Source organism: Jaculus jaculus, chromosome 17 (assembly GCF_020740685.1).
Source record: "Jaculus jaculus isolate mJacJac1 chromosome 17, mJacJac1.mat.Y.cur, whole genome shotgun sequence".
Lineage (NCBI taxonomy): Eukaryota > Metazoa > Chordata > Mammalia > Rodentia > Dipodidae > Jaculus > Jaculus jaculus.
The window spans coordinates 716,323-744,168 of record NC_059118.1 but is presented as its reverse complement, the minus strand read 5'-3'; the positions used below and the strand labels follow the sequence as shown (position 1 = coordinate 744,168).

The 27,846-nt window shown below is 45.6% G+C and overlaps 1 protein-coding gene across 1 annotated transcript in view; it reads left to right on the top strand.

Moving 5' to 3' along the window:
• Nucleotides 1-27,846, top strand: part of Limd1 (LIM domain containing 1) — a 63,537-nt gene that overhangs the window by 9,512 nt on the left and 26,179 nt on the right. The window contains exon 2 of the mRNA XM_004662139.2: nt 14,501-14,602. Coding sequence (XP_004662196.2) covers nt 14,501-14,602 — 102 coding nt within the window. The remainder of the gene's footprint in view (nt 1-14,500; nt 14,603-27,846) is intronic.

The following is a 27,846-nucleotide window of genomic DNA, read 5'->3' as shown; positions in this document are numbered from 1 at the left end:
CCAAACTTACATGCAACTATGCTTGGAGTTGTTCTGGCAGGCTGAGCAGAATCCTCACTCTGAAACAGAACAGCTCACTGATGTTTTCAAAGCAGGGGAATGTTTGCCAGCGTGTGTTTTCACTTACTCCTGTGTTTGCGCCTCATAGGGAAGCCAGCTGGACAAGAATCTCAGGGTCTTGTTGGTTACTTTCCACTGGAGTGTTTCAGGCGATGGCTTTAAGAGGTAAAGCCAGGTTATATGTAAGCTTAGGGAGCTGTGAGGATAGACTTGGCCCTGTTCTTCCTCATCATTCTTATTCTGTGTGTCCCAGGAGAGTAAGGACAGATTACTTTGGGTTGTTAGAGGCTGGTTGGGAACATGGCAGGAGCCTGTCTCACTCCCTACAAACATATGTAACATACAGAAGGTTCTGGAAGCCTGCCATGATGCTGTTTGTCTATCAAGAAGAAGGAATTTAGCTGGGTGTGGTGGTGCACACCTTTAATCCCTGCACCCAGAGGAAGGAGGATCACTGAGTTTGAGGCCAGCCTGAGACTACATAGTGAATTATAGGTCAGCCTGGGCCACAGTGAGACCCTACCTTGAGAAATCACACACACACACACACACACACACACACACAAAGTAAAAGAAAAATTTCAGTTTAGCATAAGTATATTTTGCAACCTGTTCTGGGAGTTATGACTGAGGTCCTTGAAGGATTTAGTGGACAAGGTACCCTCCTACCAAGCAGGCCTTGAGTCAGGTGACTGCATTACATCATTCAGCATGTAATGACCATTTCAGATGATATTGTGGTAGCAGGTTTGTTTCTTGTTGCCCAGAGCCCCTTCTGACCTTAACTGTAGCTTCCCTATTCTCTTGAGCCTCCCAGCAGCTGAATCTAGGGCTTTCCTTTCTGTAGGGTGGAACAGCATTTGGCTCATATGATGGTCAGGCCTTGCCCTGGGGTTTTGCATCTCCTGAGCTGCTGCATGTTCCCTCCTTCAACTGTGCTCTGCACAGCTTCCTGATGACTGAGTACAGTGGCAATTTAAGAAAGAGCTGGACTTGTGGGTAGCCGTTGCTGGTGCCAGGGCATTGCTGATGGAGCTCCCCCTAGAACCACACCGGCAGCAGGGCTTGAGTCTCCACTGTGTGAGTTTGGGAGCCCTGCTTCAGCCCAGGTTCCTCATCTTCTGAGGACTGGGGGTACTGGGCTTTTTTCCTGTGTACAAGCCTCAGATTCAGACTGCTGCTGGGGAAACTCATCTCTGAGTGTGATGGTGGTCCTGGCAGAATCTTCAGGAGACAGAGACAGAGAGAGAGAGAGAGAGAGAGAGAGAGAGAGAGAGAGAGAGAGAGAAAGAGGGAGAGGGAGAGAGAGCACGCACACACACACACACTTTCATGCAGAAGATGAGCTGGTTGGAAGTTTTTTTTTTTTTTTTTTTTTTTTTTTCTGTCTCCTTTCCTCTGCCTACAGAGAAGTTAGTGACACAGTGGGACAGCCTGGGTGAGGAGAGTGTGAAACACACGTGTGCACTGACAAATCTGCTTAGAGCAATGAGGTCACAGTGTGTGCCCTGTGCAAGTTCACACCCTGACTGTTTATTTTGGCTTGCTCTGGGCCAGGCTGGAGGCACTGGTAGAGTGAGATGGGGCTCATTCCCTGTAACACCATGAGCCACCCCTTTGCATGCCCTTAGTTCCTTGGGTGCCCTTTGGATAGATGACATCTCAGTGAGGGAATGTGTGCCCCAGACACTGAAGGGACCAGCCAAAAATCCCTCAACAGAATTGGGAAGCAGAAATAGTGTGAGGATAGAGAGTAACTCTAGCCTCTTCCTGTCCCTCACTCCCCAATGGAACTTGCATCATATTCTGGCCACTCTGAACAGCCCAGACCAAGTTCCTGAGGCTACGTGTGTATCCAGAAATAGATACCAGGACAGAAAGTAATTTCTGAGGACTGTGTTGCCGGGGGAGGGAGGAGATAGGTCAGGATGTGAGCCAGCTGGACAGCCGAGGAGGAAGTCAAAGAAGCTATATGCTCAGTCACATAGGGGTGGGACAGCTTCCGCCTGATCCCTGGTCGGCCCTTGGAAAGCTCTATAGAACCTTAGGGACCAGCTCAGCAAGTCCCAAGCAAGTTGGAATGCAGCCGGGAATAGTGCTGGCTAACACACATTCCCTCTAAGGAGAAATTTCACCATCAATTAAATTCTTTGGGGATGCAGGACCTCATAAACATGTGGACTTTTCATCTGCCCACTCTGTGCCTCAGTTTTCCCACCAGTAAAATGAGTGTCTGGCTGCTGTGAAGACTTACTGAGGTAATACAGATCTGAGTTGCCCCTGTATGGGAGACTGAGAACTTGTAGCTATTAAGTGTGTCACACTTGATGGCTTGTCTGAGCTGAAGCATGCTTTCAGTATAAAACATACTGTGGATTTGGAAGAGCTGGTTAGGAAAAATGAATGTAAAATAGCTCATTAGTAGGCTGGAGAGATGGGAGGTGGCTTGGAGGTTAAGAGCACTTGCTGTGCAAGCATGAGGGCCTGAGGAAGCTTAGAAACCATTTGAGTTCAATTCCTGGGACCTACGTAAACAAGTGGGTGTGGCCACATGTCTATAACCCTAGTCCCATGAAGAGGAGAGAATTGCTGCGCTTATGAAAAAAATGGCAAGCTCTGGGTTCAGTAAGAGAATTCCAGTTCAAGTAAGAATGAACAAGTGGAAGAGTAATGGAGAGGAACACCTGACATTCTCCTCTGGCCACTGCAGACCTACAAACCCCACTGTAGGCGAGCCCATGGGGTGCCACATACATTGCATACTCTACACACCATACCACAAACACTCCACCTTATACATATGAACATAGGTACAAATAGTTTTATCAGGATGGTGCTGTGTTGAAATGAGACTTTGAATCTGTTGAGCTAAATAAAATGGCATTAAAATTAGTCTCACTGTTATTATTCTTTGAACATGGTCACTTGACAATGTGAAATCATGCTTGGTTTGCCTCATTTTTCTGGAAACACTTAGGGCAGGGTATGGAAGGTAGTGGTCCTTGGCTATATAAGACACCATTGCTGTGTTCTCAAGAGTACCAAAGCATCCTTCACTACCTAGTTCTTTCTGAAAGATGAACCCAGTTGATGTGTTCAGAACCATAGATGATTAAACAAAGGTTATGATTTGTGTAAGGGTGACAGATTTTAGGATTGCCTTCAACCTTGGAGCCCAGAAGACCATGTGCCTGAGGGCAGGATGGCAGGAACTTACATACAACCTTGAAGTATATATCCTCTGAGGAAGAAGGCCAAGGGGCTCTGAATCTGCTTTCTGCACAGGGCAGAATGGAGCAGGCAGTGATTGTAGCTGAGCCAATTTTCTAATGCCTTCAAAATGTGCTCAGTTTAGCCAGTGCAGGCAGAGCACCCAGACACTGCCCATCTAGCCATCTGTCGAGATGTCAAAGACAGCTTCCTGTCCAAAAGGGAGGAGGGTTGGGATTTTGCTTACATGGATCTGCAGGCTGACCGTCTGCCTGCCCTCTGTGGGCCTCAGCAGCCTTGTGGGGCGTGGATCTCCCTGGAGGTTTGTGGGGAGGGAAGGTGGAAGGTGGCCAAGTTGAAGCACAGGCTGGGAGGTGGCTTTCCAGGCAGCTTCCAAAGGCCTATTTGTCTGGGGTTTGGTCTGACCCAGCCAAAGCTGTGCCCTTAGGAGGCATGGGCTTAACAGAGAGACCCCTTGTTTGACAGCTAGAGGTCAGTTTGAGAAACCATAGATAGACTGCAGTTGGCATCTGCCTTGCTCATGGCTTGTGGTTGCCATCTCTCTTGTTTATTCATGTATGAAATGAAGATGGGGGCAGGAAGAATGGAGAGGTTGCTACTTAGGAGGTGGGGTGGCGAGGGGAGCTTTGGTGTCTGCATTGAATGCTCAGGGGAGGTATCATACCTTCAGTTTCCTCACCTTTTATGGCCCACCTGTGGAGGTGCTCAGTGTCATTCTACTTTGTTCTCTTGCTTTGAGTAGTCACAAGCCTCCCACATACCACCCTCAATGAGAAGAGAGTCTAGGAATCTATGGTTATGTTTCACAGTGCCTCATTAAAATGTGGTGAAATGTGTAGGTTGATGTACTTTGATATTCACACACCCCTGTGTAACTCATACTCCCAACAAGATAGAGAATAGTTTGGTCTCCAGGAAGTTTCCTTCTGCATCTTTTCAGCCGATTCATAGGCAACCATTATTCTGACTTTGTCATCATTTAATAGTTTTGCCTATTCTAAACCATAATATAAATAGATTCATGTATTATGCATATGCAGCCCATCCTCTTGTTCTATGGATTCAGCATTTGGAGATCTCCCAGCCCACTACAACTTCTTTGTAATGCCAGAGAAGTACTCAGAGCACTTTTGTGGTCATTCTTGGGCATGTATAGAATGAGGTTTTTTTTTTCAAGGTAGGGTCTCACTCTGGCCCAGACTGACCTGGAATTCACTATGGAGTCTCAGGGTGGCTTTGAACTCACGGCGATCCTCCTACCTCTGCTTTCCGAGTGCTAGGATTAAATGCGTGCGCCACCATGCCCGGTTTAGAATGAGATGTTTGAGTAACACAACCTAAACCTTTCTAGTTGTGGCTGAACAAGTCTAAACCCTTCTTAATTTAGTTCTCATTGCAAACACATGTCCTTTCCATGGCCTGCGCAGTGCCATGCTTTTTGCATTTTTGTGCTTTTTTGTTTGTTTGTTTTCGAGGTAGGGTTTCACTCTAATCCAGGCTGACCTGGAACTTACTATTTAGTTCCAGTCTGGCCTCGAACTCACAGCGATCGTCCTAACTCTGCCTCCTGAGTGCTGGGATTAAAGGCATGAACCATCTCACCCAACTCTGTGCTTTTTGTTGGGGATACTAATGTTTCAAGTGATCCCCCCCCCCCCCCCCCCCCCCGCCAAGCATCATGCTGAAGTCTTATTGGCTGCCGTGGGTGGTGGACCTGTAGTTCCCGCATGGGGAGGCTGAGGCAAGAGGATCCAGTGTGCAAGTCCGAGGCCAGCCTAAGCTACATAGTGTGACCCTACTTCAAAGAACATCTAAATAGCATCAAAAAAGTGAAGTGTTGTTTGCTGTTCCCAAGTGCAGGAGAGTGATGAAGCACTTCACCGAGAAGGCCTAGGTGCTGGGGAGACTTTCCTGAGGGCTGAAAGCAGTGCTGATGAGACAACACTATGTATGTAATTAAGGTGTCTTTGAACAGAAGCCCACATAGCACACATTCATTTGTTGACCAGCTGATGAAGAGTTTGTGGCTAGAATGTCTCAGAAACCAGAACCTGTATTTCCACCAGGAGTGACAGTTTTGTTAACTGAGGAAGCAACTCTGTAGCACTTTCTCTTGGCTCAGGTCACTAAGAGAAACTTAATATTATCCTTGTGCTTTTTTGCTCCTGAGTGCTGTTGTTCTTTATTTCTATACTATAGTGTGTGTTTCTGTTTTCTTATCGAAGAACTTTGGATTTTGCTCTTTTTGGCAATTTTTCATGAGTTGGTCATGGCCTTTTGTGAAAAGGTTTTTGGATGGGTGTGCATCTCCTTTTTAACTCTTTAAAAAAATATTTTTAAAATTTACTTATTTATTTGAGAGAGAGAAAGAGAATGGGCACTTTAGCCACTGAAAATGAACTCCAGATGTATGTACCACCATGTGCATTTGGCTTATGTGGGTCCTGGGGAATTGAACCTGGATCCTTTGGCTTTGTAGGCAAGTACTTTAAGTGCTAAGGCATCCCTACAGCCCTCCTTTTTAACTCTTTTGGCAACTGCCAAAGTTTTTCAAAGTGGCTGTGTCATCTGACTTTCCCTTGGCACTATGTGAGCTTCTCCTGTGACTCCAGCTCTTGGTGGAGTTTCTTGGGTGCCATGCTTGACATTCTGATTTCTACACTGTCTGATCTGGTGGCACTGGGCTGACCCCTTCCAGTGGTTTCTGTCCAAGTAGTATCTTCACAGAAGATTCTTGTTTCTCTTTTCCTTTCCCTCTTCCTCATTCCCTCTTTCCCCTTTACTTTCCCTTTTCCCTCCCCCTCCATTTTTTCCATCCTTCCTTTGCTGTATTAAAAATATTTTATTTATTTCAGAGAGAGAAGGGGAATGGGGAATGAGCACACCCGGGCCTTCAGCTGCTGTAAAAGAACTCCAAATGCATGCACCACCTTGTGCATCTGGTTTATGTGGTTCCTGGGGAATTGAACCTGGGTCCTTTGGCTTCGTAGACCAATGCCTTAGCCGCTAAGCCATCTCTCCAGCCCATGTCTTTGCCATTTTTATGAGCATTTTTTGATTTCTTCTTCATTAGGAAGAATTTGGTGAAATTCAAATGATGAGGTCTAAAAAATACTTTTAGGGGCTGGAGAGATGGCTTAGCAGTTAAGCGCTTGCCTGTGAAGCCTAAGGACGGTTCAAGGCTCCATTCTCCAGGACCCACGTTGGCCAGATGCACAAGGGGGCACACGTGTCTGGAGTTCGTTTGCAGTGGCTAGGAGCCCTGGCGTGCCCATTCTCTCTCTCTGTCTCTATCTGCCTCTTCCTCTCTGTGTCTGTCACTCTCAAATAAATAAATAAAAACAAAACATTTAAAAAATACTTTTGGTACATTGTGCCAAATTGTCATCTAGGAATGTCCACCTTTTTGGCTCCACTAAGATCAACACATGGTGTCCCTTCTTGTCACCCTCAACAAAACTGCTATTGCTACTTTCCATTTTTCCTGGATATTTTAGGTGGCTCTCTACCCTTGCACTCACTCCCAGCAAGGCAGAGTGCTTAACTGTCTCTGTATTTCAGATCATAGGTAAGCAAGCTCCCTGCCTGTGTGTGCAAGTGAAGGAGAAAAGGAGGCTAGAGAGAGACTAATATATGCAGGCTCTGGACCATGAAAACCAGAGAATTTCACACTCCCAAGCAGAAGCTGGCAAGCAAGTGCAAGCTCACAGTGATTGGGAAGTTATCTTAGAAACTTCCTTTTCCAGTGAGGAAGTGAGGCCACTGTTGGGTTTGAGGCCATGTGTTTGATGGCTGCTGAAGAAAGCAGGCTGGTGCAATGCCCATCTCCCTGAGTGGCTTTAAGTACTTCCTTTGTGGCTTAGTGATGGCCTCACCCATTGACTCAGGCACTGCAGCGTGTGTGGGAGGGGGCAGAGGCAGGGGATGCCTGGGGAGTCCAGGATGCTAGGTGTTGCATTGCCTGCACATGCAGCTCTCAACTTCAGGCGCATATGAGGGTCACCAGTGGAGCTCTGGCCCGAACCCCCTCCATGTCAAGGCCATTTCTGGAGATGTAGTTGGGTGTTGGGCACCTTGCCTGTTCAGTCGGTCTATTCAGGAGTGATGTGTGTTATGTTGGTACCCAGCACCAACCATCTCTGGGGTGGTTTTGTGAGCTTCAGGGCTGGGTAGGTTGTAGAGGAGTGACTGTTACTAGGGTCATGGTTCAGCCTTGTCCCAGGGTATGGCCTATCTTCCAGAACTTTTTTTTTTCCCTTGAAGTAGAGTCTCACTCTAGCCCAGGCTGACTTGGAATTCACTGTGTAGTCTAAGGGTGGCTTTGAAGTCATGGTGATCCCTCCTACCTCTGCCTCCCTAGTGCTGGGATTGAAGGCGTGTGCCACCATGCCTGGCTTCCAGAACCTCTTGATGCCCAGAGCTGTCTAGGTCCACAGGCCACAGCTTTTGGCTGAGAAGGATCCTCGTGTAAATCTATTCCAGACTGGTCTACCCTTTTTAGCATCCCTGTCCCCAGCTTCAGCTTGGTGCCCTGATTCTTACATCAGTCCTGTTCAGCACACAGTAGGGTGTGTAATCCCATGTGATATTCAGAGCTGGAGCTAGAGAGGACAGCTCTGAGAGGCCTTCCTTCCTTACTGACAGAGAAGCTAAGGTGTGAGCTGAAGGGGGAAGGGTATACTCAGGTATGGCCTGAGGGCACCTCTGATTGTTTTATTTTGAGATGGTCTCACTATGTAGTCCAAGCTGAACTTGAACTCACAATCCTCCTGCCTCAGCTTTCCCTAATAGTGCCATTTTCTTTAAAATCTCATCCAAAGGAAAATTACTGACCTGGCCACCACCCAGGTAGGCCCTGGACTATATTGAAAGATGCCTTCAGGGTCTTTAGGATGGCATGGACAGGGAGAAAGTTCCAGATGAACCTCTTGCTAAGGCTGCTTTGTGATCTTACTTGTAATTCCTGCCTCTGTGAGGGAGTGAGGAAGATGCCAGGGCAAGAAAGCCAATTTGTTTGTTGGCTTTGTGTGTGTTGGAGATAATTTAATACCAATTTGGAGCAATTTATTCCATGTGGCACTCTGCCCAGGCTTGTCTGGGTTATATCTGGATTTGAACTGTTACCCTGTGCTACTGTTTTTTAGTTAATCTTTCTGGTACTACTTCAGGGGGCTAGGACATTGCAGGAAGTAAAGTGTCCCATCCTAACCCATATATATAACCTTTTGTCTGTTGGATATTCTTAAGGTTCCACTTAGTGTGCATCTGTGTATGTGTGTTCATATGTATGTGTGGGTGCATGTGTATGTGTACATGCATGTGACAGCTAGAAAAAAACGTTGGGTGTGTTGTTCTTCAGGGATGCTGTTTGCTTTTTTTTCAAGGTAGGGTCTCTCTCTAGCCCAGGCTGACCTTGGAATTTACTATGTATTCTCTGGATGGCCTTGAACTCATAGTGATGCTCCTACTGCTGCCTCCCAAGTGCTGGGATTAAAGGTGTGCACCACCACGCCTGCCTCTGTCCGCCTTTTTTGAAACAGGGTCTCATTGGCCTGGAGCTCACAGGTTAGGCTAGACTGACTGGTCATGAACTCCAGGGATCCTCTTGTCTCTACCTCTCCAGTACTGGGATTACAGGTACATACCACTATACCCTGTGTTTTCCTTAGGTTCTAGGGAGTGAACTTAGATTCTCACGTTTGTAAAGCAAGCACTTTGCTGACTAAGCTATCTCCCCAAGCCCTCCTGTTATTTTGAGAAAAAATTCTAGCCACTTAAGCAATTAGCAAATCACTACTGTTTATGAAGAGAATTAGGCCAGTCAGAATTAGGCATGTGTTCAAAACAATGGTCATAATGAAATGTCAGATTCCCTTAATAGGAAAACTTTTATTTGTGGTAAGATAGAAGCTCTTTGGAAGACCCATGACATTGCTTTTACTTCTCAAAGGACATTACATTATAATAAATCATAGTGTTGATGTTTCTGTGTTTGGTACCTGGTTTTTCTTCTCTGTCATACTGAATGCTCTGACCAAGTGTGGAGGCCCTGGCTCCTAGCTGCAGCCTCCCAGAGACTTCCTTTGTGGAGAGGTGCATGGAGGGTGAAGCAAGGTCCACAGGCTCTGTAGGGGAGTGGCCCCAGCAGACCTGAGCCCCATCAGCCACTGTCGTTCAAGGAGCCTCTGGAAGGAGGCTTTATTCTTAAAGCCCTACACCCCTATAGGTCTTGCCTGCTTCCACTTGTGCATGATGCCTTCAGTTCCACAGTGATTTGGAACTTCCCTTCATCTCTGGGACCCTCTCTTCATGTCACATTAACCAGTCAGAGTTGAACACACGCTTTGGGCTTCCTGTCTCTGCACTCTAATTTTCCTTTGCCTCCCCCTTAACTCTGGCTGTTGGGTGTGCTGAGGGATCTCTTGTTATCTACTGTGAAGGAGATGCTGTTTCTCTTGTATTTGGAACTGTAACACATAGCCAGGCCCCTGCCCTTGGCAGCTGTTTGTTATTATTGTTATTATTATTATTATTATTGTTATTGTTATTTTATTTGAGAGAGTCAGAGAGAAAGAATGAGGGAGAGAGAGAGGAAAAGAATGAGTGCACCAAGACCTCCAGCCATTGTAAACAAACTCCAGATGCATATGCCACCTTGTGCATATAGCTTATGTGGGTCCTGGGGAATTGAACTGAGGTCCTTTGGCTTTGCAGACAAACGCCTTAACCACTAAGCCATCTCTCCAGCCCAGCAGCTGGATTTTGATAGGTCAGTGGATATGGTTACTACTAACCCTTTCCTCAGAAAACCATGAGCTACCCAGGAGGCAACTATGTGCCTGAACAATCCTAGGTGTTTGTGGCTTCCTGTGTATGTGTTTGAGTCCCCCCACCTTTATTTGTCCCCTCCCACAAGGTCTCATTATGTAACCCAGTCTTGTCTCAAACTCACCATCCTCTTGTCTCAGCCTCCAGTGCACTGGGATTGTAAGCATCTGCTACCACACTCCACTGCTACAGGTTTTTTTAAAAAGAGAGCTGAGGGCTGGAGAGATGGCTTAGCGGTTAAGCGCTTGCCTGTGAAGCCTAAGGACCCCAGTTCCAGGCTTGATTCCCCAGGACCCACGTTAGCCAGCTGCACAAGGGGGCACACGCGTCAGGAGTTTGTTTGCAGTGGCTAGAGGCCCTGGCGTGCCCATTCTCTCTCTCTCTCTCTCTCTCTCTCTCTCTCTCTCTCTCTCTCTCTCTGCCTCTTTCTCTCTCTGTCGCTCTCAACTAACTAAACAAAAATGAACAAAAAAATTAAATAAATAAATAAAAAGAGAGCTGACTCTAGTCGTTACCCTTTCCTGTTGGAATGTGATCATTTTTGAAAGAATCCTGTACATCCACTTTGGATGATGGTTTGCAAGCTTCCTAAAAAACATTTTAACTATGTGACCTCGCTGCCCTGCTCCTTGTCATGTAGTCAAATGAACTGAAAACGTGGGCGCAGGGGTGTTTATAGCAGTTTCATTCAGAATTGTGAAAACTTGACAGCAACCCAGACACCCATGAATAGGTAAATAGAGGCTAAAGATACAGCTCAGTGGTTAAAACAGTTGCCTAACATGTGCAAAAGCCTGGGTTCCATCTCCAGTAAAAGAAAAAAAAAAAAGAATTTTAGTTAGGCAATCCCAGCACTCAGGAGATGAAGGCAGAAGGAACAGGGGTTCAAGGTCATCCTCAGCTACATAGTAATTTTTTGAGGGCAAACTGGGTGACATGAGACCCAGGGAAGGAGTGAGAGGTGGAGAAAAACACACAGTTGGGTAGTTTCTTGGGAAGTTAAGCATACACCAGCCACAAGACCCAGCCATTCCACTCTGAGATCTTTAGTCCAGATTGAAGAAGATCTATGTCTATACAGACATAAGTGTACAAATGTTGACAAAAGCTTTGTAATAACCCCAGATGGAAATAGCTCTTATGTTCATGAGCAGGTGAGTGGGCAAGCAAAATGTAGTCCTTCCCTGCAATTGAATACTACAGGCAACAAAAATGAATCAACTTTGATACCTACAGAAACACAGGTGAGCCTCAAAATAATTATGCTGAGTGAAATAAATCAGATGAAAAAGACCTTACAGTCCACGTGCCGTTAGCATAAAATGTCAAAAATACAAGTGCATCTGTAATGGCCAAAAACAAATTCGTGGTTGCCTGAGAAAGGAAGGAGGAGGCAGAAGGGTGTGTGACTCCTTGTGGCAGATATGCTTACTTCCTCCTTTATGCAGATTATGCAACATGTCAGAGCATACTTTAAGTGTGGGCATGTCACTCTGTGTCACTTTAACCTCATGAAAGCTGCTCTTAGGCCATGTGTGGTGGTTCATACCTGTAACCTCATCATTCAGAAGGCTGAGGCAGGAGGATTGCTGAGAGTTCAAAGTTAACCTGGACTACATGGTGAGTTTCAAGCCAACCCAGGCTACAGAGTGAGGCCCTATCTCCTTAGCCAGAAGGAAGGAAGGAAGAGAGAGAGGAAGGGAGAAAAGAATTTAAAAGATTGCCCCGAAGCTGGGCTTGGTGGTGCATGCCTTTAATCCCAGCATTTGGGAGGCAGAGGTAGGAGGATTGTGATGAGTTTTAGGCGACCCTGAGACTACATAGTTAATTCCAGGTTAGCTTGGACCAGAGTGAGAGACCCTACCTTGATAAAAAAAAAGATTGCCCTGGCTTAAAGTACAGCAAGGTGGGGCAGGAGAGATGGCTCAATGGGCAAAGTACCAACTTCAAAAACATGAGGACCTGAGTTTGATCCCCAGCACCCATGTAACAATGCTGTAATGCTGTGTGTGGTGATATACATCTTATAATACTAGCACAGAAGTGGAGAAGTGGAGACAGGAGGATCCCTAGGGCCCATCGGTCACCCAGTCTAGACTGATTGTCCAGCTCCAGGCCAATGACACAATCTGCCTCAAGCAAAAGTGGACAACCCTGAGAAACAACGCTTGAGGTTGTCCTCTAAATTGCAGGGAAAGTACCTATCCTTTCCTTTCCCCTACTAAAAGCTTATTTCATACTCTTTCCTCCTGGTTCAATAACAGCTTATGACATTTTCTTACTTTGCTGGGTGTTTGTGTAAATCTGGTGGCCTGAAGGACATGTGAAAGCAGAAGGAAGTCAGTAGCTTATACTTCTTTCTGTGCTACTGAACCTTGGCATCTCCTCAGCCTGAGTCACTTGGTGAGACCCCTCAGGACCCATGCCAGGCGGCCGGTGCATATAGCAGCAGGTGCTTTCCCTTTCCATGGGGTCACACCGAGCCCACACCTTGCTGCTCTGGAGTACCTGGCTCCGAGTGATGGAGGAGGATTTGTGGCTAAACAGATGTTGTACATACACATCAGAATGGACAGAGGGCCTAGGGCTTCACTGTCCCCAGCAGAAAGATATGCCTTTGTGGGAGAGGCCTTGTGGTTGAGGTCTTCGACAGACATGGCCTTGGGTTGGGGTACAGGCAGAATTGGAGGTAGGCCAGACAGGCAGTAGGATCTGGAGCATCACTGGTCTTGAATCTGAATCTAGAGCAGGGAATGCATTGGTGAGGAAGTCATCCCCTTTCTTCCTGAGCCCTCCCCCAAGGTTTGTGATAGTAATAGCCACACAGAAGTAAGATGGGCTCAGATTCCATCTCTTAAACCTACCAGCTATGTGACCTTTAGCAAGCAAAAGGACCTTTCTAGAACTTAAGTTGTGTAGGTTGAGGAGATAGTAGCTGCTCAAACTGTATTGTTTGTTTTTCTTCTTACCTTTTCTCTGTGCAGATTTTTTCTATCCTTTTACCATGTGTCATCCAGACCAAATATTTTCTTACTGATGTAGCTTCATAGCTTCATGTGGGATGTTCCCCTTTCCAAGAGCAATGGTTTGAACATGAAACTTCCTTCCTTGCTTTGTATCTGTGCTTGGCAGTCCACGTGGTAAGAAAGGATGCCAGCAGCCTGAAGGAGTGAAGTTCTGGAACCCAGCGAGCTGAAGGGAGCAAATAATGAGCCTCAGGTGGGGAGGAACCAGAAGACAGCATAGCTGTACAAGGGGCAGAGAGTGGAGGAAGGTCTGCTGCGAGGCGATAAAACAACAGGACATCCCAGGAGGCTAGATGGTTGTCAAGGTCCCCTTGGAGATGCCATCCATTCACTCATCCCTTTATTATTCACTCATCTGGGAGAGGATGTCAGATTTTCCCCCTCTGAGCTATAGTGAGATGAGTTCACCTCTTCTTTGATTCAGGAGATCCTCCTAGCATCTCATTTTCAGGGCCTGTCTTGAGACTGGTCCTGTTCCGGAGTTCATCTTTTGCACAGGTGGAAAGGGTGGTCATACTATGCAGGTGAATGAAGCTCCTGGCTCCTCTTCTCCTTGCAGCTAACATCTCTACAGTGGGGCAAGCACGTAGGCTACAGTAACTTAGAGAGAAGCAAGGTTGCATTCGGGTTGGCTGTGCTGTTTTCACACAGAATTGTGGCACGAGTGAGGAAGTGGGTTGGCCCAGTGAGATGTCCTAACCATTATCATGATGGTGTGTGTGGAGGGGGAGAGGTAATGATGTGGCTCTTTTCTGTGGTTAAAAAGACTGATTACAAGAAGGAGAAACAAGAGAAAGATTTCAAAATCCATGGATCTGGTGAGGGAATTGTTATGAGGGAAGAATATTATATCTTGCTTTGTTTGTTGAATTTTTTGCACGTGTTTGTGGTGTATGTAGTCTAGTATGTTTGGAGTGCATACACTTATGTTCATATGTGTATGCCCCTGCACATTTGTGCAGAGGCCAGAGGAAAACATCAGGTGCTCACTGTCACTCATCCACTCTGTTTCCTTGAGATAGAGTCTCTTATTGAGCTGCTGTTTCGATCAGACTGGCAGACTGACAAGCCCCAGTGATTCTCTGCTTCCTCACAGGACTAGGGTTTGCAGGCATGTGTGCCTATTCCCAGCTAGCTATGTGGCTGCCAGGGAATCAAACTCAAATCAAAGTCAGGATGTGTCAGGCCTTCTAAGACCCTCATGCTTGTGCAGTAAGCACTTTCATCTGTTGAGCCATTTCCCCAGCTCTGTTCAACTCTTGTTTTTTTTTTTTTGTTTTTTGTTTTTTGTTTTTCCAGTGGCTCAGTTTATCCCTAGCTCTCTCCTGACTCACAGATGTCTTCTTGCCTTTCAGGAGCCTGTGTAAAATGCAGCAAAGGGGTGTTTGGGGCCAGCCAAGCCTGTCAGGCCATGGGGGACCTCTACCATGATACGTGCTTCACCTGTGCAGCCTGCAGTAAGTGTGTGATGGTGGGTGGGGCTGGGGGGGGACACAGGACCAAGAAAATGGGGAAATATTATGGGGATGGAACCCCAGGCCTCCTGCATGCTAGGCAGTTTCCTCATCATGGAACCCTACTTCAGTAGGGATTCTCAACCATCAACACAAGGCTGGTCAGAGTAACATGTAAGGTGATTTGCCACCAGGTTCTTAAGATGGCATGTGACTTTGATGATAATTGAGTCTCTAACAACATTAGGTTTGTAATTAGTAGAGGACTGAGAAAAACAGGGGATGGGGAGTGCTGGGTGCCCTGCCAATTTTCTCCACTACTGTGGAGATCACCCAACTAGAAGGCCATTAATCAGTTGCTACACCAGTGTGGGGCAACTACTTTATAACTCTTTAATGGCTGTTGCTTCATGACTGTGAACTATGTTTGCATTAGCACCCACTCAGGGCTATCTTTATAACAAGCACCCACCAGTGACAGGACAGTGGGTCAAGTTGATGGCAGCTGCCTGCTGTGAAAGAATCCATCAGGCAGGGCATTTGTACATCTGACCAAGTCCTGAATTTATTTCTTTCTGGTATCTAGCAAAGATTAATGTTGAGGAGAATTCTGGAAAAGGTTCCTCTTATGTTTTCCAATTGTGTATTGGGGTTAGTAGCACTCAATGAATAGGAATCATTGCACTAAAGCTACCAAATGTCAAGAACACAAGGGTCTCCCTTGCTTTATCTGGCTTGAGGAGGCCATGTTTAAATCCTGGTAGATCATTAGAATCACCTGGGGGGACTTTAAATCCACTGAGGCCCAGCCTCACCAGCAGAATCAGAAGCTGTACAGGTGGAATTCCTTCCTCCCTTCTTCCCTCTTTCCCTCCTTCCTTTCCTTCTTTCCTCTTTCCTCCCCCTTCTGTCCTTTTACTCTACCTCTCTCCCTTCCTGAGTCTTGAAGCTCCATTACTCTTGCAAGTTGCTGGTGCTGACATAGTGACTTGTCCATAGCAATAGGAACTGTGCCTGAGATGTTGTTGTGGGGATTGACCAGTGTTGCATCTAGTAAGCAGATAGATTGCAGTATTGATATCCGTACCTGCATGTGGTCTGCCTTCTCCTTTCAGCAACATATTTTGGTCCCCTCCTTAACTGATAAATTCTCTGACCTGTGCTTGTAGTTTAAAGGGAAACTGTGACATCTTTGACTCCTTCAAGTATTTCTCTGTACTTGCTCTTTTACCAGGTCAAGAAAAATAAATACAACAAATAAATACAACATAGAGGCTGTATTTCAGGCAGTTACTGTTTAAACTAGGGAACATGTTGGGAAGACAGAAGGCTATTGATGAGTGTACCATAGACCACAAGTGAACCATAGACATACAATAGACTATAGCTCATAGTTGGACCCTTAGGGCATAGATAGGCCATAGACCTTAGACCAAGTGGCTTATAAACAGTAGCCTAATTTACATCTTTAACAGTATAAGAGCTCCTAATCCAAGTCACCAAGTAGTCACCTGGTAGGGACTCCTCCCAGTTAGGGGTCTTTCTGCTTTATTTTCTAGAAATAAAATCTTGTTTAACTTGCTCTTCTGCCATAACTACATATAAATTCCATGTATATTATAGGGTTTGATGTTTTTCTTTGTGAGTTTTTTTGGGTGTGGGGCCTGGGAATTGAACACAGGACCTGGCAAATCAGTCTCTATCAACAATAAAAGAATGAAGAACAGGGCTGGAGAGATGGCTTAGCAGTTAATTGCTTGCCTGTGAAGCCTAAGGACCCCGGTTCGAGGCTCGATTCCCCAGGACCCACGTTAGCCAGATGCACAAGGGGCACATGCATCTGGAGTTCGTTTGCAGTGGCTGGAGGCCCTGGCGCACCTATTCTTTCTCTCTATCTGCCTCTTTCTCGCTCTGTTTGACGCTCTCAAATAAATAAAAGTACCAAAAAAAAAAAAAAAAGAATGAAAAACAAAGGAAACACCCATCTTTTTGCTTGGCTAGATAGATATGAACCAGAGGAGGGAGAACTGGAAAAGCCAGAAAAGTAAGAGATGCATGTGGAGCCAAAGCCCCTGGTGCCAGGGTCAGCTTCACTGCCAGTTTATACCTTAACAAAGCCTCACCTTGGGAGCTGGGGAATGTAGCTTAGTGGATGGAGTATTTGTCTTGCTTACCATACACAAAACCCTGCATTCAATTACAAACCAGGTGTGGTGGTAAAAGCCTGTAATCCCAGCACTCAGGAGGTGGAGGCAAAATAATCAGGAATTCGAGGTCATCCTCAGCTCCATAATGAGCTCAGAGCTAGCCTGGGCACATGAGACCTCCTCTATCTAAAAAAAAAAAAAAAAAGAAGAAGAAGGAAGGAAGGAAGAAAAAAGAAGGAAAGAAAAAAGAGAGAAGGAGGATAGGAAAGAAAATTCTCTTCTGTCTCTCTGTCTCCAACTTTTCAACTAAGAATGGGGGAGGAGCTATATGTACCTTGGACTCCCTATGCTGGCTCTTCTGAGGCTGGCAGAATCCTTTTCACAAGGGAGCACCAGGCAGCTCCTCCCTATGTAGAATGCCAAATTCAAGAGCAGTAATAAGTCAAGCAAACAAAGGCAATTTACTTCTAGTGCCCAACAGAAGCAACTCTGTTACATGCCTGGCTCTCCAGAGTGCCAACTCCCCTCTAAAAGGGGGAGAGTCCCGGGGGACACTGTGGGAGTGTGCATATCACCCGGGGATAGCAGACAGCCAAACTCACTCACCACCAGCCCCATCCAGGCTCCTTCATCAATGGGTTTTCTGTCACCAGAGCCACGCAGTGTATAGTTCACACTTGATATGGCATCAACAAGCAAGTAGTGTGCCAACAAGGGAGCAGAGGTCCTTCTTGTTTGGTACAGGTATGGCTTCCTGCAAGAGGTGGCATTAAGCTGGGCATTCTTCTGGGTGCACTTTAAGTACATGGAGTGGGGAGAGGAGATCCTATGGAGCAGTGTGGTCAGGGTCAGGAAAATAGGAAAGGAAACTTAGTTTGATCATGATAAAAGAAAGACATAATAAGCCAGGACCAGATCAAAAATAAGAGTCTTAAATATTAGTTCAGAAACACCTGTATAGCTATGTCTTGACACCATCTGAAGCAACCTAAACTCAGTCCCTTCAGGAAGAAACACTAGGGAGATAGCTGAGTAATTGAAGGTGCTTGCTTGCAAAGTCTGTTGGCCTGAGTTCAATTCCCCAGTCACCCACATAAAGCTGGACAAGCATTCATTTGCAGTGGCAAGAGACCATGGAGGACCTACCCCTCCCCCCATGATTAAATAAGGAAGAGACAGATATTCATGCAGCTACAAATGGAACTGGCTGACTCATCTACTCTTGACTGACCATCTATGTTCCCCAGAAATTCACATGCTGAAATCCCAATCTCTACCTAGAGGCAGAGCGGAGGTGGAGCCCTCATCAAGGAAACTAATGTTACTGACTTTTTTGAGTTCTCATCTTGTGACCCATGAAGAAGAAAAATAAAACCCTAATGGTACATGTAGTTTATGCTTTTTAATTTTTTTATTAGGCCTTACATGTGCGGGGCAAATGTTCTACCAGTGAGCTTCACCTAGCCCTTATGTACCGTATTTAAAGTTGGTTCGTAGATGGTTGTATGTGGCATATGTAAGTAGCTATAATATCTGTAGGAATATGTACACTTCTTGGATGTTAATGACACTGCATTGTAACATAATGTTGGAGTCAGGTGTGGTAACTTACATCTAGGATGCAGGAAGCTGAGGCAAGAGGATTGCTGTGAGTTTGTGGCCAACTTGACTGTATATGAGGCCTTGTCTCAGACATACTAACAACAAAAAAGCCTCATAATGGGAAATTGTCAAAGCTTATATATACTTATAAGGTCCAGCTGGTTTAACTGGTAAAGATGCATCTCAGAATCTGAGGAAATGGCTAAGTGGGTAAAGTGCTCACTTTCAAGCATGAAGACCTGAATTTGATTCCCAGAGCAAATGGAAAAAGTGAAGCATATTGGTGTGTGCCTGTTGTTCTAGTACTGGAGAAGTGGAGACAGGTGGATCCTGGAACTCACTGGCTAACTGGTGTCGTCCAATTGGCTCCAGTACTATAAGACAGTTTGCCTCAAAAAGAGGTATACAGGGCCTGGAGAGATGGCTTAGTAGTTAAAGCACTTGCTCACAAAGCCAAAGGACCCAGGTTCGATTCCTCAAGACCCACATAAGCCAGATGCACAAGATGGCGCATGTATCTAGTGTTTGTTAGCAGTGGCTGAAGTCCCTGGCATTCCCATTCTGTCTCTCTGTATCCGCCTCTTTCTCTGTCTGTCAACTAAATAATAAAAAAGAGGTGGACACATGATCCCTAGGGGAGTAACATCTCCTTATGTCTGGATAAGAGTATATACTATGCTTATCAAACTGCCCAGAAAGCAGTTCTCTTAATATTCATACACTTGTATTAATGCTGCTTTCATTTTGGGTAGAGAATCTTCTCTTTCCAGATGGCAGTGACCTTGGGACAACTCAGAAGGTATCATGGTGCTGGAAAGAAGTGACTAGAGTACTGTGTAACATCTCAATCACACCTTCCATGCTCAGGGCCTAATGCAGAAGAGGTGGCGGAAAGAATGTAAGAGCTAAAGGAAGGGTTGGATTCCTTACAATGTGCTCCCTCCAGACATAAAATGGCCTCTATCCATGACCTCATAGTGCCTGACACTACCTACACAAGACCATCATAAGAGGAGGGAAAGATCACAACATCAAAATAAAATGAGAGTCTTATTGAGATGGGGAGGGGATACAATGGAGAATGGAATTTCAAAGGGGAAAGTGGGGGGAGGGAGGGTATTACCATGGGATATTTTTTATAATCATGGAATATGTTTTAAAAAATTGAGAAAAAATAAAATAATATTTAGAAAAAAAAGGAGAGGGCCTGGACTGAGAGACTGCCACTAAAGTTTCCTTGCTCAAAAAAGTACTGCATGGGAAAGTGTGTAGATTCAGACACCAAGACTGAGGTCTAAGAGATCCAGACAACGTTTTGAGCTGGCAGCAAAACTTGGCAGCATCATTTGTTTATAACTGGTTTTGCAGGCATTGAGGCATTGATGGCAAGAGTAAAGGGGTCAAGGTTCTAAAGAGCCACTGAGGCCAAGGCAGTACATGGCAGGGTCAAAATCCTTGCTAGGAGGCCTCAAGATGCCATTGTGTGAAGCCATGAAGTTAAAACCCAAGTTGTTATGGAAACCTCAGGATGCTGGAGATGCCAGACCCATGGGACATCCACTGAAGAGGGTATCAGGCAGTGTGGAACAGCCCAGTGGGGAAACTGTGCTTCAGGCGGGTGCAGCTTCTAAACCTTTTTGGAGCCCAGATGATTCCACCACAAGTCTTATATCTAGCTTATGGAGCTGCAGAATTTATTGTCTGCCTTGCTGTATTTGGTCTTGTTTTGGTCTCATTTTACCCTGCTATGCTGTCATTCTTCCTTTTAAAATGGGAATGTTTACCCCTGCCACTTAGCATATTGGTGGTGGAAGTACATCATCTTTAAGGGCTCACAGTTAGCTTTCCTTGAGCCTCAGAAGAGACTTCGGGCTTTGAACAGTGTTGGGACTATTAAAGACTAAGAGCATTTTGTATTATGAGATAAAAATGAGACTTTAGGAGCCAGGGATGGGACATTTCAGCTTAAAAATGATTTGTTTAGATATCAAGTTGACAAGGTTAACTTGTGGTTAATCTAGGTTGTCAACTTGACAGGATTTAGAATCACCATGGACATACACTTGGAGGTGTTTCTATGAGGTGATTCTAGAAAGTGGAAGGCCCACCTTGAATGTGGGTGGTACCATTTCATGTACCCAAGTCCCAGAGTGAACGAAAAGGAAAAGCAAGCTGAACACCAGCATTCATTTCTATTTCCTGAATATGGATGAAGGTGGGCAGCAGTAAGGGAGCTCCCTTACTGTCCCACTGTGCCTGCCCTGCCCTGATAAATTGTGAACCAGAATAAACCCTTCCTTCCATTAAAAAAAAAAAAAAGAGGTGGACAGCATTCCTGAGGAATGACACCTAAGGTTAACCTAGCCTCCATACACTTGTGCACAAACTTGTACTTGCACATATGAACACACAAAGATATGAATAGTCTTTTTTAGGGATTGTTTCTAAAATATAGTGCTGATTTTTTGAGTGTGTGTGGCCCCTTCACAGCTCATATTAGAGTATAATTTCCTGAGTTGTATGTTGATGATATTTGGAGGGGGTCCTTTAGGAGGTGAGGGAAGTGATTAGGATTAGTTAGGGTCATAAAAGTGGCCCCCAATTGTTTTACTGAGTTTATAAGCAGAGGCAAGACCTGCGCTGATTTCATGTTGATCTCTCTCATCCTATGACACTTACGCTACCTTGCTCCTCTGCAGAGTCCCCACTAACAAGAAGACCTTCACCAGAGATGGCCCTTCAACTTAGGACCTCCAGAACCATGAGCTTAATAACTGTTATCCTTCCTTCTTCCCTTTTTTCTTTCTTTCTTTCTTTCTTTTTTTTTTTTGAAGCAAGCCTAACAGACTGTCCTTTCTTTTCTTTTCTTTTTAATATGAGAGAATGAGAACAAGAAAAAGAGTTATAGTGCCAGGACCTCCACCCACTGCAATCAAACTCCACATGCTTGCACCATCTTGTGCGCATGTGTGACCTTGCACACTTGCATTATCTTGTACATGTGGCTTCTGTGGGACCTGGAAAGCCAAACATGGGTCCTTAGGCCTTGCAGGCAAGCACCTTAAACACTAAGCCATCTCTCCAGCCCATCGTTATTCTTTATAAATTATCTAAACTGTGCTGTTCAGTTATAGCAATAGAAAACAAACCAAGACTCATTGACAACAAAGAATATGTCAGAGGTGCCTCCTTCCTGAGTCCTTGTCTGTATGTCGAAGGAATGACACAAACAAAAGGAGCCAAGTGATTGCAGTGTATGTTAAAGGACATTGAGCAGCAATCCTAGACTGCCTCAGAGGTCTCACTGTGCCCAGTCTGACCATGAGGAGTGGGCGGAAAGCTCCACACCTCCTGAGAGACAAGAAGCTGGTGGCAGATGCCCCCACCTCTCATTTGTGTTGTGCAAGGCCACAAGATGTCATTACCAAGACTCAAATAGACCTTTGCCTGGACAGGGTTCTGTGACAGGTTTCTCTCCACAGGGTCACACATTTACTCACCCACGGACAAGAATTAGCTGTGTTTACTTCATTTTCAGTTGTGTTAACCTCAAGATAACCACAAGAAAAATTTAAAGACAGAAGCCTGTGACGTTAGCATTGTAGCTATTTTCATTTTGGTATTTCCCCTTCTAGTTTTCTTCCAAATTTACACACATTTTTCAGGGTTGTGATATGAACAATGGCTCCTCTTTAATTTAACAGCAAATCATGCATTCATGATAATCATGCCAATAGTCAGATGGTAGCCAATTGAGTTGTGCTGCAGTTTTACAATGTTGGTCTCCTTCAGGTTTGTAGGCTGTCGAAAACAGCTGGAAGGAATGTTTTAGTTCGTGTTCATTTTTGTTCTCCGTTGAAATGGTGTTTCCCTTGCTTCCCAGAAGCAAGCATTCAAGTGTCTGGAACTTCTTAAAGTTCTCTCATTTCTTAATATGTTCCTTAGGTCTTGAGTGTTTGGTTGCTGTGGGTCTCCCTTCTCTCCTTACAAGCCCTTGCACCCAGTATGGCTGTGGCCCAAGTGAGCCTCTCAAGAAGCTGCTGAACCACCCTGGTGTAAGGGTAGGCATGGCCTTGAGTAGTGTCCACACGCATCAAACAGGCTGTCCAAAAAAAGTCGGTGCCCATTTGTGACTGGAGGGAGATGGAAGGGTGCTGACTTGAGGGGTCCATGTGGAGTTCTGTTAACCATTTTCAGAACAGTCTGTGAGGGAGAAAATAGGTATGTGTCTTGCATCCTCACTCCAGGCAGTGTTAGATCTGAAAAGGTAATATTTGTTCCTTTTTTTTTTTTTTTTTTTTTTTTTTTGGTTTTTCAAGGTAGGGTCTCACTCTAGCTCAGGCTGACCTAGAATTCACTATGTAGTCTCAGGGTGGCCTTGAACTCAAGGCGATTCTCCTACCTCTGCCTCCCAAGTGCTGGGATTAAAGGCATGCACCACCATGCCCGGCTCTATTTGTTCCTTTTTTTTAAAGACAACATGCATTCACAATTTCTATCTTTGCACCTGTGCAAATCAGAAAATGTTAGTGTAGCTCCTATATATTCTCCTCACCAGGAGCCTGTGAAATATGAGGGTGCCCAGGTCCTGGGAATGGGGGCTGATGAGGCACCCAATTCCTAAGCTGATAGAATTGTGCCCAGTATAGGTCGGAACCAAGAGGAAGAACAAGGGGGGCTAGCCAGGTGCCTGAGGGAGGGATGGTTGTTGGGATATACAAGTCCAGGCCAGAGCAGACTATTTCAGTGAGGTGACTTAGTGCTCATGTTCCTGGGTGAAGGGAGGTTCTTTGGTCAGCCACCACACTGAGGATTTATACTACCAGTTGTCTACTTTCTAAACACCAGTGTCACACTACTAAAGACTGAATGGGTGTTACAACAAAATCCCATTCATTTACACTTTGTCATGGGAAAGAAAGTCTAAGTCTGTGAAAAGCTTGCACAGAATGCCATGTTGTTACCCAAGGTAAATAAAAACAATCAGTATTAGGCTTTGAAACTTTTTGTCAGACGTGCTGTTTTTATTATAAAGTCTCAATGCTTCCTCTGGGATCTGTGCCCCTTTTCTTTGACCTTGTGAATGACCTTGCCAGCCCAGTTCACACATTCTAACTTTGTAGAGCTTGAGCCAACTAATTTGTGGCAGGTTTGCTTCAAGATACTCCTAGATGATGCAGAGGTATGCTTTCCAGCTTACCATGGCCCGCCTCCATGGAGGCCTCACTAAATCCTGGTTGTAGTTCAGGAGTTCTGCTGTCACCAGTTTACAGTCCAGCCTAGAGAGTTTAGTTTCTCATTGTGGTTATATCGCTTCTTCTGAGAAGTTTGGATGACCCTTGAACCCAGGACCATATGTGTCTGCAGCTTTCCCTCCTTGCCCCTGTGTCCATTTCCCTTCACTAGGAGAGTGTACCAGCCAGAGGAGGAAGGCAGCTCTTCATTGGGTCTTCACTTGACTTTGTGGGTTCAGCTGCTGTCTTGGGGCCTTGTGATGACAGAGGATGGGTGTATAGGCACCCTTGAGTATGAGTGCCAGAGAGTAGCCCACACTGGAAGATTGGACTCAGAAGTGGGAAGCATCCCTAGGGGAGAGATGGACTCAGGGATCCCATGGGAAATCAGGTCATCACAACTCTATCTGAATTCTGAGTACCAAATTGCCCCAGTGCTTTTTACAGTATTGAGGGCTTATGTGTGAGCCAGCCAAGTGAGTCAGCTGGATCTGGGGAGAAAGCCAAAGGTTGTGAATGTGAGAAAGGGAGAATGGGTAGACAGCAACAGACCCAGGGAGGGAGAGGGTAGAAAAAGTCCAAATTAGGTTGCAGAGTGCAAAGGGGCAACTTACCAGGTGTTTTCCAAAGACCTCTGTATTCATCTCAAGGGTACACTGGGCTGGGACCAGGCTTGGCTTCCCAGCCTAGATTACCCTCCCCCCCGCCCCTCCCAAGGTAGGGTCTCACTCGAGCCCAGGCTGACCTGGAATTCACTATGTAGCCTCAGGGTGGTCTCGAACTCACAGTGATCCTCCTACCTCTGCCTCCCAAGTGCTGGGATTAAAGGTGTGTGCCACTACACCCAGCCTCCCAGGCCAGATTTTGATGGCTCGGTTAGGGGCCATGAATTCCTCAACAGTGGGAGAACTTCAGTCTTTTCTGGTGCCTCTTCTGAAGTATATTCAGAGAGTTGCTTTGGTGTGACCTCCATTTACTGACCACCTCAATTCTGACCACCTCATATTACACAGGAATGGTTTGGGTTAAAAGTGTTGGGCTAGAGAGATGGCTTAGCGGTTAAGCGCTTGCCTGTGAAGCCCAGTTCAAGGCTTGATTCCCCAGGACCCACGTTAGCCAGATGCCCAAGGGGGCACATGCATCTGGAGTTATTTGCAGTGGCTGGAGGCCCTGGCGCACCCATTCTCTCTCTATTTCTCTCTGTCTGCTTTCTCTGTCACTTTCAAATAAATAGTAAATAAACAAAAATAAGTTTAAGAAAAAGTGTTTACCTGAGTCAGGTGTAGTGGTGCACACCTTTAATCCCAGCACTGGGGGGCAGAGGTAGGAGGATAGCTGTGAGTTCAAGACTACCCTGAGACTACATAGTGAATTCCAGGTCAACCCAGGCTAGAGCAAGACCCTACCTCGAAAAAAAAAAAAAAAATCCTTACCTAGAGTACCTGGTATGGTACCTGCCTCCTCTGCTGTAATAGGAGTGTGATGAATCTTACATCCCAGATGTTTCATCAAATGTCAGAATCTAGGCTCAGGTGTTCATCCCTTTGTCTCTAACATCCTCTTAAATATTTGTCCTTATTCTGGCCCCATCACTTTCCTGTTTACTTTTTCAGCCCCTTTCTCCTGGCTTCTTTCACCAACATCTCTGCACCTATACACAGTGGTGTCTGTCCCATAATCTCTTTTGTGACATGTGCCACTGTGTGGAATATTTGCTTTGCCGTCTCATGTCCGTCCCTTCCTCTCCACGTCATTCATTCCATATCAGAGGATGTGGGGCTTCCAAGTGTCTCATGTGAATGGGGTGAGTGGGGATGCACTTCAGTCCAGATAGGCCATAATATGTGTTCTTGCCTCTCACTACATTTGTATCCCTGACCCTTGGCTGTGTGTTGAACAGCTATGAGCAGCCTGCTGCAGTTCAGGCTTCTGCATGCAGTGAAGAGATGAGGGCCAGGCACACAGCTCCATGGAGAGGGAGGGATCGCAGCCCATAATGTCAGGAACTTGGCCCCAAATCGGCCTCACCCCATCCTGTCTTCTTGTAAACCTCTAGCCTTCTGGATCCTCTTTGATGTTACACTGCCCTGTCCACTGAATGAGCCACATGCCATGTGTGGATTTTGAACTCTTGAAACATGGATGATGTGGCTGAGGCACTGAATATTTCATCTTAATTAAGGTTCAAACTCAAATTGCAGTGTGTAGCTCCTAAGTCTTCTAGAGGCATTGGTGGTATAGTGGTTAGGTTAGCTGTCTTTCTACACCTTTAACTAGAATTTATTTATTTATAAGAAATTTTCAGTAAATTTTATTACTTTTTACATTTTCTGTATCACAAATTTAGTGTAGTCACGTTAAAAAAACACACATGGGAACTGAAAATATAGCTCAATATCCAAAGAAAACAAAAACACATACACTGGGGCCAGGTGTGGTGACACACGCCTTTAATCCCAGCACTCAGGAGGAGAGGTAGGAGGATCTCTGTGAGTTCAAAGCCAGCCTGGGACTACAGAGTGAATTCCAGGTCAGCCTGGGCTAGAGTGAGACCCTACCTCAAAAAACCAAAAGAGGAAGCTGGGTGTGGTGGCGCACGCCTTTAATCCCAGCCCTCGGGAGGCAGAGGTAGGAGGATCACCGTGAATTTGAGGCCACCCTGAGACTCCATAGTGAATTCTAGGTCAGCCTGGGCTAGAGTGAGACCCTACCTCGACAAAAAAGAAAAAGAAAAAAAACCCAAAACTCACTTACACTAACTTGAATAGACATTGTCACCTGGCAGACATCACAATGTATGCTTGCTCTTGTGTACAGCTTTTGTTACTTAGATGTCCCACGCCTTCTCACTCCTCATCATCCTCAGAACCACTTGCTTGCTATATGAGATGTTTACTCATTGACTCAAAACCAACATAGCCTTCCAGCCAGGTACAAACTACAGGGAAATCGTTCTTAGCATGGCAGCTTTCTGACAACAGAAGTGTGGAGATTGGGTGTGGCCCAGTGTGGCTCAGCAACCAAGGATTAACTGTGCTTCCAGGGTACTGACCTGACAGGGGCCTGGCAAACCCAAGGACAGAGCACTTTCACGTTCCTGAGTGCCCATTAGCCATCGCTTCTCATCCCCCTCTCATTTTCTCTAGTCCCAAGCAATTTTTTTTTTTTTTGGTGCATGTGTGCATGTATAGTTTGTGCATGTGTGTATATGCAGATGCATGTACCTGTGTGCATGCATATGGAGGCCAGAGGAAGATAGTGGCTGCCTTCCTCTGTCACTTTTTTGCTCTGTTTTTCTGAGACAGAGTCTCTCACTGTCACAGAGTGCCCCATTTTTTGGTTAGACTAGCTGACCAGTGAGCCTCAGTGATTTTCCTTTCTCGATCCCCCTCAGTGCTTGGGCTTCTGGTGTGTGCAAACATGCTTGGCTTTTTAAGTGGATGCTAGGGATTAGACTCAGGTCCTTTGCATTCAAAGCAAGCTCTCTTACCTGCTGGGCCATCTCCCCAGCCAGTCTTTCCATACAAATGTATCTGCTGTGAACATTTTGTGGAAGTGGGATCATGTGATCATTTGTGGCTTCTTTCACTTGATGTGTTCACCCATGTTGTAGTGTGTATTAATACTTTGCTCCCTTTCAAGGCTGAATAATATTGCATTGTCTGAATATACTACATGTACTTTTGCTTTGTCTTGAGACAGGAGCTTACTGTGTAGCTCAGGCTGGACTTGAACTCAAGATCCTCCTCCAAGAGCTGGGCTTACAGGCCACCATGCCCAGCTTTTAGTTTTATTTTTACTTATGTAAGTTTTTTGCAGGACTGGGGATTGAATCCAAGGCCTTACACATGCTAGGGAAGTGTTCTGCCACTGACTGCCACTGAGCTACACTCCTATCCCTAAATTAGTTCTTTTAAAGTATCTTCCATGCCACACTTTAACTGTTTGGATAACGGAGTAACAGTAACAATGCCCTCCTCTGCTCATTCAAAACATATCTGTTTTGTTGGTTTCTTGATGTCAGACATTGTAGTTTTACCATCTGTTGCAGCCTGGTTCACATTGCTGGTAGAAATCACCCAACCAAGAGCAGCTTCTGGTCAAAAGAGGATTTATTTTGGCTTACAGGCTCAAGGGGAAGCTCCACGATGGCAGGGGAAAACAATGGCATGAGCAGAGGGTGGACGTCACCTCCTGGCCAACATAAGATGGACCACAGCAACAGGAGGGTGTGCCAAACACTGGCAAGGGGACACTGGCTATA